This window comes from Lampetra planeri, chromosome 24 (genome assembly GCF_965212315.1).
Source record: "Lampetra planeri chromosome 24, kcLamPlan1.2.h2, whole genome shotgun sequence".
Taxonomy (NCBI): domain Eukaryota; kingdom Metazoa; phylum Chordata; class Hyperoartia; order Petromyzontiformes; family Petromyzontidae; genus Lampetra; species Lampetra planeri.
In genome coordinates this window covers 441,068-454,057 of record NC_136130.1, presented here as the reverse complement: position 1 = coordinate 454,057, position 12,990 = coordinate 441,068, and the positions used below count along the sequence as shown (strand labels likewise).

Here is a 12,990-nt window from a genome sequence, read left to right as displayed (position 1 = left end):
CCATTAACATGCTAATCTCTCACAGTATCATAGTCACCTCCACGCCCACATGGAGACCGCTCTCCGATCTTACATTAACATGCTAATTTATCACTAGCCCCGCCCACTTCGTTCATGACCCTTGTGCTACACCCATTTTAAACCTTTCAAAACAGTCTGCCTCAGCAGCTGTTTCCTGATGACGAACGCTTGTGTTGCGATCGAAACGTCGTAGTTTTTTGTTATTTTTTGTTATTTTCTTTGAACCTATCTACGTGACTACCGAAAGACCCAAGAATATTTATTGACCTGGTCAAGGCCTAGGATACCATCAATAGGCCAGGGCTCTGGGTTATTATTCGTGCTTTCAGAGACCCAGACCCTCTACTTACGATCATTAAAGACCTTCATGATGGTGGGCAGGCCCTGGTGAGGCTACGTTTTGGTGAGTCAGAGCCATTCCCTGTTCACCTTGGCGTGCAACAAGGATGTCCTCAGCTCTTACGTCACTTAATATCGGCTTTGAATATGTAGTTTGAGAAGCTGATGATCTGGAAGATTGCTGCTGAACCTGGAGCGTGCCACTTAACCCTCTTTCTCGTTATAATGACGTACCTGTACGTCATCAAAACGCAACTGGAAAAAAACTAAAAAACCTTATCACTACCGACGCTCTCACAAGGCCATGCACGAGGGCATGTGGCAATTTTGGTGCCAGCTATCATAGAGTATAGCGGTCGTGTCGCTTCAGTTCTCTGCAACGTCTTTAAAAACAGGTGCAAGACTACACCTCTCGAAATAAAATTAACGCTGACCCGCTTGCGCGCTCCTAGATTGAGCAGTGAACGGGACACCCACCCTGCAACTTGCAGATGTCTCGGTATGAGAAAGGGTTCAGAGATGGGGGTTTAACATTTAGGCCGCTGTCGGTAGCCTAAAAGAGGCCTAGAAATAGGGTTTCGTTCCACCAAGTGGGGCACTACCTACTTTTTTTATATTTAACATCAGAAATATATAGAGACTCCTTAGGAAAAAGTTCTCCGCACACAACCTTGCAGTTTTTGAGAGAAATGATGCTAAAGGTGCCCATTTTGAAAAAAGGGAAACCATAGGGAATTTTGCACTTTCAAACCTGTTTATCATATAAACCCAAAAATGCAGAATTACCACTTGAAGTACAAAATAAACCAGTTTGAAATGTGTGATATACCTGAAGTTGCTATCTATGCACAGTAAACATGATAAGATTATCAAGAAAACTTCTACTGTAGCATTAACATCCCAATTACTTATCATTATGTTGTTCCAATTCAAAGGTAATATTTGAGGTAAAATCTGAATAACAAATAGAATTAAGCCAAAATATAATATATAAAAAAAACACTTTTCAAAATAACACATTTAATGGTGAATTGTCAATTCGCATACACGAGCAGTAACTGCACTACATGTACATATTCACAGGAATGATTATTGTAAACAAGATTTAATTTTGATTGATTTATATTAAATATATATGTCCTATATTAATTGTATGATCATATACACATCACTAAATATCAAGATCACTGTCCTCACCATCAGATTCACATGAAACAATATCCTCAGTTAATCTCACATTGTCACAATGAACACATTTACATAGGTCAGTGCAGGCCAGGCCAGCCTTGTGGCATGAGCATCTTCCACCTGTACAAGTACCAGACTTACACCCACAGTGGAGTGACCCCAAAATCTGTTGAGGAGCTGGATCTTTAGTCATCCATGATATAATGAGATCACCATCCTTGACAATCCATCCAAAGTCGTCTGGACTGGGAGCATTTATAAACGGATCCAATGCTCTCCTGTGGATTGCAGCTTGGTAGTTTGCACGCTTGAAGTGCTCTGTAAGTGCATCTTTTTTGGAGGTAATGTCTGTTTGGAAGAGGCCTGGACACAGAACCTATTGTATCTGGCCAAATTAACATCTGATACCTTTTCTCCATACAGCTCACACACAAAACGTTCTATGGTCACAAATGTGGTGCTGTCCATTTCAAATTGCCTCCCAAGAGCAACAAATGCACTGACGTACTCTGCATTTCCAGACACTATATTTAGTGGTTTCTCTTTTCCTTTCCCATAAAAGGAACTAGATGAGTTACAGCCAGTGAATGTGTGTAGTCCTATCAGTGCCTCTGTTAGTGAAGGACCCAAAGCAGAACCAATAGTCTGGAGATCTAACATTCTTTGCCTGTCTTGTTCCTGTCAGAAAGTACATCTTTTCTGAGGGAAGCTTAGCCATTATTGAAAGTGAAATGATAGCAACATCAGTGTCAGGACTCTGGATGATTATCTTATTATAAAGTTCACTCCAGTCATGTTTTGCATGAAGTAGGAGCCTCGTGTCAGCTTCTTCATGGTCACAAGTCAAAGATTCTACCTCTTTGACAGACATAATGCCATCTTTAAGAGTGAGTTGATGACATACATTTCTGTGTGCCACAAAGATAGCTATGTCTTTTCCAGCTGCTTGTAAAGGCACAGTTCTCCATGTCTCAAAGAGAAAGTCTGTCAAGGCTTCTTTATTTTCACCACTGGCTAGAAACTTGGTCCACTGACTTGGAGTCTTCTGCTTCATGCTGTATATTTGCAGTAATTGTTGTCCAGCAACAGCACGTCTTGATCGTTCAGCATTGTTGATGCTCACTGCCGGGTAGCGATCAATGACAAAATCGACCCTTGGACAACTGAACTTTCTACCCATCTTAATCATAAGTTGAAGAAGATCATCAGCAAGCTCACCGAATGTGTCTGGTATATTCTTGAGACTCCTGATCAATGCCATGCCATCTATCAATAGGGCACCATTATCACCAACAGTCTTGTTCACATGACAGTCCTTGTTCTTTGATTCTAAACAAGCTAGAAGAGCAGCCTTATTTGTTTTGGCTAATGAACCATCAGTGCTTGCTAGCGGGGATGAGATATTGCCAAGTGAATATGTCAGAATCTCTTTAAGTTTACAGACCAGGATTGACTTATCACTAACAGTCGTGCAAAGAGTCTCCTGTCATTTTTTAGAATGACTTTATTTCCATCTTTTGTCTTGGATGATTTCTTCATTTGATCCCCAAACGTAGTGAGCTTCAAGGACTTTATTGGAGAGAAGAAGTCTGTTTTTGATGACTGGACTCGATCTTGGATGACATTTTTTAGAGCTGTTTCACCTTTATCACAAGCACTTTGTATGTCATCTCTGACAGTCTTTGTAGCAACAACACCAGAGCTAATACATACAAGATCTTCACGAGGCAGGAAGGGATTGATCATAGACTCAACCGCTGAAACCAAAGATATAACAGCAGCATTGTCTTTTGCAATTCTTGTTGCATCCAACTCTTTATGACCCAATCTTAATTTTAGAACTTTCGTGACTGCAGGAATTATTATTTGGTTCTTTCGGTTAAGTCACGTCTAAAGATAAAATAATAAATTAAATTAAATAATAGAATACGACGTTTCGATTGCAACACAAGCAATCATCATCAGGTATAATGAAATAGCGACATAAAATCTAACCAGAAAACTATAGACAGACATATTAGCAGACAGATATCACCAAGATACATAGAGAGAGCAACACAGGTAACAGAGAGAGGTGGTCGTCTCTGTGGGTGGCCTTAAATAGACAGAGGAGGGCGGATGCAGAGAGAGGGAGGGGGGTTAGAGAAAAAATTAGCATATCAATGAGTGGACAACAAAACGTGGTGCTGCAAGTGCGATGACACGGCAAGCAAGCCTGAAAATCAGGAGGACACACTAAAATTAAATAACCTAGTAAAATATCGAAATGTAATGTAATACAACACAGAGGGTCGGTCAACACACAATTAACGCATAGCCTGGTTGATTATGTATTTCAAAGATTGCTAAGTTAGAATTTAAGTGTGAACATTCCAAAGAGAGGACACAGGCAGAGAGAACAAGTAGTCAAAGAGAGAGAAAAAAGAAGATAAGTTTAAAACTTCCCCGTAGAAGTGGTTCAATCTTAATTTTAGAACTTTCGTGACTGCAGGAATTATTATTTGGTTCTTTCGGTTAAGTCACGTCTAAAGATAAAATAATAAATTAAATTAAATAATAGAATACGACGTTTCGATTGCAACACAAGCAATCATCATCAGGTATAATGAAATAGCGACATAAAATCTAACCAGAAAACTATAGACAGACATATTAGCAGACAGATATCACCAAGATACATAGAGAGAGCAACACAGGTAACAGAGAGAGGTGGTCGTCTCTGTGGGTGGCCTTAAATAGACAGAGGAGGGCGGATGCAGAGAGAGGGAGGGGGGTTAGAGAAAAAATTAGCATATCAATGAGTGGACAACAAAACGTGGTGCTGCAAGTGCGATGACACGGCAAGCAAGCCTGAAAATCAGGAGGACACACTAAAATTAAATAACCTAGTAAAATATCGAAATGTAATGTAATACAACACAGAGGGTCGGTCAACACACAATTAACGCATAGCCTGGTTGATTATGTATTTCAAAGATTGCTAAGTTAGAATTATTATTTTATCTTTAGACGTGACTTAACCGAAAGAACCAAATAATAATTCCTGCAGTCACGAAAGTTCTAAAATTAAGATTGAACCACTTCTACGGGGAAGTTTTAAACTTATCTTCTTTTTTCTCTCTCTTTGACTACTTGTTCTCTCTGCCTGTGTCCTCTCTTTGGAATGTTCACACTTAAATTCTAACTTAGCAATCTTTGAAATACATAATCAACCAGGCTATGCGTTAATTGTGTGTTGACCGACCCTCTGTGTTGTATTACATTACATTTCGATATTTTACTAGGTTATTTAATTTTAGTGTGTCCTCCTGATTTTCAGGCTTGCTTGCCGTGTCATCGCACTTGCAGCACCACGTTTTGTTGTCCACTCATTGATATGCTAATTTTTTCTCTAACCCCCCTCCCTCTCTCTGCATCCGCCCTCCTCTGTCTATTTAAGGCCACCCACAGAGACGACCACCTCTCTCTGTTACCTGTGTTGCTCTCTCTATGTATCTTGGTGATAGCTGTCTGCTAATATGTCTGTCTATAGTTTTCTGGTTAGATTTTATGTCGCTATTTCATTATACCTGATGATGATTGCTTGTGTTGCAATCGAAACGTCGTATTCTATTCTTTATGACCCCTCTCTTCATGTTGCATTCCAGCCATCATTTCACACTGCCTTGTGATTGCAGAATGTTCAGGATGAGACAGTATCCATCGCTGGATGGCACCTCTGTTCAATGTTATCCCAGTTATGCCGCCTTTGGTCTTTGAATCACGGTTGCAGGTTTGTTCTATTGCTTGGTCACAAGCTATGGATGAGAACCTGTTAGCATCCTTACGCTGTACTGTCCAGTTTCCTTTTGCAGTAACTTCTTCATAGCAGTGTGGATGAGTCTTTGGAAGATTGATCATCTCGACCCAATATTCTGATAGGTACCTTGCATAATTTTGGCGGTCATATGCAAAATACCATGCCAGCATACGTCTCACTGTTGCTAAGTGAAGGCTCCAGTCAGAGTCTCTGGTTGCTCTAATGAAACTCAGTAACAGTTGAACCATTTCAATGTATGAGCTCCAAAGTTCAAAGGTGGAATTAACAGAGTTCATCTCATGTACATATCTATCATAGCAGGACAGCATATCTGATAATATGTCAGACACTGAGTTATATGAAAATCCTGCCTCAGACTTGTACTCTTGTACTAGATCTTCCATGGCTGATATGTAACGAGTGTGATGTTGCTCAGGAAGGGACTGAAGAAATGACCTCAACCGCAAGATATGCATTGCCTCAAATAGGAGTTTGTGTGCACGAATACTACGTTGTAGTGATGTCCACTAATGACTCCATTTAGTGAACCAACAGCTACCACATTTGATTCAATCAGCATATCCTGTAGTCCTGCTTCTTTGAAACGTTTGCCTATCACTGCCATAAAGGACATGGCTGTGTGGAACTCACCTAGTCTTGGGATGATACGCTGCATCGAGCTTGATCGCCGCTATCAGATGAAGCTGCGCTGCTTATGTCCTCCTCCATGTTTACATGTGCGTAGTGATATTGGCCTGATTTTGGCTCTGATCTACTTACATTTTCGATGCTGATTGGTTGAAAATCTAGCTCAACAGTTTTATATGTCTCAATACGCAGTCAATATAGTGCGCCAATAAATTACACTTTTCTCATTAACTGCAGGATAATGCGTGGAGAACTTTTTGCTTGGATACCTTTTATTAACGTTGAACATATTGAGCCAAAGAAAAAGTAGTGCCCCGTTTGTCGGAACGAAACTGAACGATACAGCTCACGTACAGCGGCCTAATTAGCCCCACAAAAACGAAGCACCTGCCTGGGTTTTTGTGTCATCAAACATTCCACCCCCTCCATTTCCCATGAGTGATGGGTCAGTTTTGAAGAGAGTGGGGAAGTATTCCAAACACGAGCAGTGTGCTTTATGACTCGCTCTGGTATTGTCAGCAGAGGTCTCCTAATCAGTCAAACGCCATGAATTGGCATCCCCTGTGTAGCTCCGTTTGGAAGCTACCTGCATACCAGCGGTTTCAAGATCGGCCTCTGGAGGAGGCTCGTGAAGGACGCTACTGGGCATTCGGAGACAGTCGCCCTTCCAAAAACAGTGGCGGGCAATTGTTGTGTGGGGATGTGGTTGTGTGGTGATTAGCGCACTGTACTACAAACCCAGCACACTTGAGTTCAATTCCCAGCCATGGCTACCATCAGTGGCAAGTGATATCTGAGCCAGTCCTGTTCCTTCCCTAGATCAATTAAACATCAAATGAGTACCCAGTAGGCTGTTTAAACATCTGCATGCGGCGGAGGGGGGGGGACAAAGGCAGCCGGGCGTGGTGCTAACCACACCACGTCCTCATGCTCCGTGCCATTCTTAATGGTTTTTGCCAGCAGCACTTGCCTCAACAAGCTATTACACGGCTATAGGGGCATCTTTGTCTTCCTGTGTGTATGTGCCCGTGTGTGTTGATGGATGTGTGTGGTGCGTGTGTGTGGCCCTGTGTGTGTGTGTGTATGGGGAGCGGTAGTGTAGCGGTTAGCGCGCTGCACTACAAACTTGGCGACCGGAGTTTGATTATACACTGGTCTACAGCCAAAATGCTTCCGAAATAAATGTAGTTCAACTTCACTAATTCTGGGTCACTAAGAATGAAAATGACGCTTAAAATTGTTGATTGGCTCTAGTTTTCAAGATATGCTACTGGGTCAATAAATACGACCCTTGACTTGGGAGTGGCGGAGGATAAGTGCGTTATAAAGGGAAGGGATCTCAATTTAAACCAGAAATGACTAAAATACATATCTGACTGGATCTATGAGTAAATCTACGACTGGTTTTGGCCAGTACTTGCTTTTTGAGCAAAATAATGCATGATGCAATCTGAACCTGGTATTACGTCATACATTTTATGAATTGCATCATGTTATTCCTAGAAGTCATGGATGATGAAATCATAACTAGACTTACATCCCTCTGCTGAACAAATTGCCCTATATCAGCTCTAAAAATCATGCAGTGTCGTGCTCTCGTATTTGTCAGTGTTTGATTTTGCAAAGGGAAACAATTCTGTTTAGCCAAAGTGAGCAGAGATGCCTCGTAATTGTGTGAACAAAGCAGATAACGCCTGCTGTTTGTGGTGAAGTGACTTTTGCATCGCAAAAGCGCAGTATAACCACTATGGTTAAGAAAGCCTATCACATACTCTCTGATACTTTCGGTAACGTCACGTAGGTATAAAATAAAATAATTCACGACGTTTCGGGCGCAACACAAGCGTCCGTCATCAGGTGGGAAAGCTATGGATTCCTGCAGTCACGAAAGCTTCATATCAAAAAAGCCTATCACCTTCATTTTGGCTGCAAAATTGGAGATCAGTACAAGATGTGAGCCCCACACATATGCTGCAACACTTATGCAACAAATCTTCGCCAGTGATTGAACAGGAAAAGGAAATCTATGCCTTTTGCAGTGCCAATGATTTGGAGAGAGTCAAAGGATCATATCAGCAATTGTTACTTCTGCATGGTGCCTCCAGTTGGGAAAGGTATGTCAAAGAAGAAAAAGTGGACTGTGCATTATCCAAACATTCCATCAGCTATATGCTCACTACCCCACGGAGAAGGACTGTCGGTTCCTGATGCACCAGAATAATTCTCACTTAAGTCAGACGAGGAAGAGGATGAAACTTCTGGTCCTGAACCATCAAGGTCACATGACCCAGATTTTCTCCCATCCTCCTCTGAACCACACCTCATAACACAAGGTGACCTTGTCAGGGATTTGGAACTGCCCAAGAGTAAGGCAGAGCTGTTGGGCTCCAGACTGCAGCAGTGGAATCTCCTGGCAGGTGATGTTAGGGTTTCCATGTTCCATGACCATCAAAAGGGTCTTGTTCCATTCTTCTTCATGCAAGGTGATCTTGTAGCCTGCAACAACATGTATGGTGTGATGGCAGCCCTCAACATCGTTCATGATCCAGATGAGTGGAGACTGTTCATTGATTAATCGAAGATGAGTCTTAAAGCTGTTTTGCTGCATAATGGCAATGTTTTGCCATCAATTCCAGTTGGTCATGCAGTCGATATGAAGGAAACCTATGACAACATAAAACAACTTTTGAGGTGCATAAACTATGACCAACATCAGTGGCAGCTTTATGGCGATTTGAAGGTTGTTGCTCTCTTGCTTGGTCTGCAGACTGGGTACACAAAGTACTGCTGTTTTGCCTTCGAATGGAATAGTCGTGTGAGAGATTCCCACTACATCAAGACAGATTGGCCACACCGACATTCATTGGAGCCTGGGAGGAAAAGTGTCCAGCGTCCAACACTTGTTGAATCAAGGAAGATTTTGTTACCACCCTTACACATCAAGCTGGGTTTGATGAAGAACTTTGTCAAAGCCATGGACAAAATACAAGCAGCTTTCAAGTACCTCCGTAGAAATCTTTCAAGGTTAAGTGAAGCTAAGATAAAGGAAGGTGTCTTTGTTGGTCCTCAGATTCGTGAACTTATTCGAGATGATGCATTTGACAGTGCACTGCGTGACAAGGAAAAGACGGCATGGAACGCCTTCCAGTTAGTAGCAACACATTTTCTCGGAAACAACAAGGCAGACAACCACAGGGAGTTGGTGGAAAACCTCCTCAAGGCAACATGTCACTAAAGATACATTTTTTGCACTCTCCTATAGATGTTTTCCCACCGAACTGAGGAGCAGTGAGCAATGAGCATGGCGAGCGATGTCACCGGGACATTGCGACAAATGGAGCCCATCAATGCTTGCAGACTATTGCTGGACAGTGACACGAGATGCTCCATGTAATGAATACAAGAGAGAAGCCAAGAAGCGCCGAGTAGACACTGAATAAGGACTAAACTTTGTACTTATATATACATAATAGTTTTTTGCCTTTTGTTTCATGATACATTTTATTTACATAACCCTTTTGCTGATTTAAAAGTGTTACGTGAACAGGACAGGTGACATGTTATCGTGTAAAGCAACCATAAACACATGAAAAGATCTAGGTTTACAACTTATGAGTAAAACTCTATTATCTACACAATATACAGAGACCTAAAATGTGATAACGTAAATATCTTGGGAACAGTAGCCAATCAGTTGTTGTAATTATCATATTTGAATTCAGCACATCAAAATCCATAATTAACATCTCTGAAGCAGACGACGTCTAAAAAATTGTAGACGACCAACACCAGTGGTGATTATCTGAACCTGTCCTGGGCATGCCCTAGATCGACTCAGCCTCAAATAATTACTTGGTATAGTGCATAAATATCACCACTGGGGAGGCAAAGGCAGCCGAGTATGGTGTTGGCCACCCACCCCCTCGTGCCGTGCCGGCCTTCATCGGTGCTCTCGAACAGCACTTGCCCAAACAGTCTTTGTAAAGGCTGTAACAGGGGACCTTTGTCTTTGTTGCATGTGCGTGAGTATGGACACAGTCTGTAAGTGCGTGTGAGGGGCTCTTGCCGACTTCCGAAGCAGCGACGTGAGCACAGTGGATTGCTTTTGAATGAATCACGAATGTTGACTCACCCCGTAGCTCCATTGACGCCCCGTGGTGAAGCTCTGGGCGCACGGTGACAACCGACAGTTTGAGGCTTCGCGTCAGAGGTGCTCATTGGCGCATTTAATTCTCAACACGTTCTCAGCATCAGAGGGTGGGAAACTTTTTTTATGATAACGATGGATTTAGGTTATTAAAAATGTTATTATATTTTTTGGGATATCTTGATAATGTACCGCATCCTCCTGCAAAACAAGAGGGATCATGCTAAACCTCCGATTAAGCGTGGTTGGCTACGTACGGTGCGAAAGAAGTTCAACTCATGTACAGGACACACATGGATCAGTGGTCATGCCGAGTCGGAGCGTCGTCGCTCCACCCGATCGCTCGCCTCCGTATCGAACCGAAAGTTTTGTTTTTAGATTGTCCAGATTATTAACGTGTGATATTCGAATTAGAAAATCGGGAACACATCCCTTAGTATGTGTGTATGGGTGTGTGTACACGTGCGCGTCCGGAATGTTGCGTGGCTTAATGAGCTTAGTTAATTGCTGCAATGTGGGATATTCTGTTTCCATGACGGTGAACGAAGATGCTGAAAAATAAAACCGTCACCAAATCGTTTTTTCTCGCAGAAGCAAAAGCAGCGTTAAAGCGGCCAATCCACAAGCGTGGAGTTGGCGCCTCTGCAAAGGATTCGATAAGCAGCTTACGCCGATGCATGTGTGGCTTCTTATTTCCCATGGGCTAACACGCCCGCATACACACACAAACCTACACACATACACACACTCGCATACATACACGAACACGAACCTACATACACACACTCGCATACATACACACTCACACAAACCTACACACACACACATACACACACTCGCGTACAAACACACACACAAACCTACATACACAAACCTACATACACACACTCGCATACATACACACTCGCACAAACCTACACGCTTACACACACACTCGCGTACAAACACACACACACACAAACCTACACGCGCACACATACACACACTCGCATACAAACACACACACTCTCGTACAAAACACACACACACAAACCTACACACGCACACATACACACACTCGCGTACAAACACACACACTCACATACAAACACACACACACACAAACCTACACGCGCACACATACACACACTCGCGTACAAATACACACAAACGGACATGCGCACACGCACGCACGCACACCTGATTACATGCGAACGTACACGGAACGCGCACCCAGCACCCAATCCAGGGCTTCTGGAAGTCCGTGGCCACGCAGGTCCCGAGGAGACCAGAGGACATCCGCATCCTCAACCCGTACTTCATCCGAGAGGCTGCCTTCACCTTCATCGGCCTTCCTGTCAACAACGGCATGATGGGCCACGGGGTGAGTGCGGCCTCTGAGGGACCCCACACAGCGCTCGAGGCACGGGGTGGCTCGACGCCCTACCAAACCTACGCAGGGTGTCTCGCAGCTGAGCGAGACATCCTGCGCCAGCCGTGACCCCGTGTCCCCACGTCTGTGCATCTCCGTGTCCCCCACATTCCCACGCCCTCATATCTCCTTTCATTTTGAGATGTGTTTGCAAACTGAACACCCCCGCCCCCCTTCCCCCCCCCCGAAAAAGTATCGGCCAGATTCTTCAGTGCTGTGCCTTCCCGAAAATCGCTTGAAGACTTGAAGAATCTTTCCTGCAAATTTTTTTTACACGTGTTGTGCAATTTCCGTGTCTGCTGGTCTAAGTGTGTGTCTAGTGATCTCTGTGTGTCTGCTGGTCTAAGTTAGTGACTAGTGATCTCTGTGTGTCTGCTGGTCTAAGTGAGTGACTAGTGATCTCTGCGTGTCTGCTGGTCTAAGTATGTGTCTAGTGATCTTTGTGTGTCTGCTGGTCTAAGTGAGTGACTAGTGATCTCTGTGTGTCTGCTGGGCTTAGTGAGTGTCTAGTGATCTCTGTGTGTCTGCTGGTCTAAGTGAGTGTCTAGTGATCTCTGTGTGTCTGCTGGTCTAAATGTGTGTCTAGTGATCTCTGTGTGTCTGCTCGTCTAAGTGAGTGTCTAGTGATCTCTGCGTGTCTGTTGGTCTAAGTGAGTGTCTAGTGATCGCTGTGTGTCTGATGGTCTAAGTGAGTGTCTAGTGATCTCTGTGTGTCTGCTGGTCTAAGTGAGTGACTAGTGATCGCTGCGTGTCTGCTGGTCTAAGTGTGTGTCTAGTGATCTCTGTGTGTCTGCTGGTCTAAGTGAGTGACTAGTGATCTCTGTGTGTCTGCTGGGCTAAGTGAGTGTCTAGTGATCTCTGTGTGTCTGCTGGTCTAAGTGAGTGTCTAGTGATCTCTGTGTGTCTGCTGGTCTAAGTGTTTGTCTAGTGATCTCTGCGTGTCTGCTGGTCTAAGGGAGTGACTAGTGATCTCTGCGTGTCTGCTGGTCTAAGTGTCTGCTGGTCTAAGTGAGTGTCTAGTGATCTCTGTGTGTCTGCTGGTCTAAGTGTGTGTCTAGTGATCTCTGTGTGTCTGCTGGTCTAAGCGAGTGTCTAGTGATCTCTGTGTGTCTGCTGGTCTAAGTGTCTGATGATCTCTGTGTGTCTGCTGGTCTAAGTGAGTGTCTAGTGATCTCTGTGTGTCTGTTGGTCTAAGTGTGTCTAGTGATATCTGTGTGTCTGCTGGTCGAAGTGTGTGTCTAGTTATCTCTGTGTGTTTGCTGGTCTAAGTGAGTGACTAGTGATCTCTGCGTGTCTGCTGGTCTAAGTGTGTGTCTAGTGATCTCTGTGTGTCTGGTGGTCTAAGTGTGTGTCTAGTGATCTCTGTGTGTTTGCTGGTCTAAGTGAGTGTCTAGTGCTCTCTGTGTGTCTGCTGGTCTAAGTGAGTGACTAGTGATC

The 12,990-nt window shown here is 43.5% G+C and overlaps 1 protein-coding gene across 1 annotated transcript in view; it reads left to right on the top strand.

Moving 5' to 3' along the window:
- LOC144726625 (CMP-N-acetylneuraminate-beta-1,4-galactoside alpha-2,3-sialyltransferase-like) overlaps positions 1-12,990 on the top strand; it is a 72,291-nt gene that overhangs the window by 26,416 nt on the left and 32,885 nt on the right. Inside the window, exon 7 of the mRNA XM_078605357.1 lies at positions 11,359-11,505. Within this exon, the coding sequence (XP_078461483.1) occupies positions 11,359-11,505 (147 nt within the window). The remainder of the gene's footprint in view (positions 1-11,358; positions 11,506-12,990) is intronic.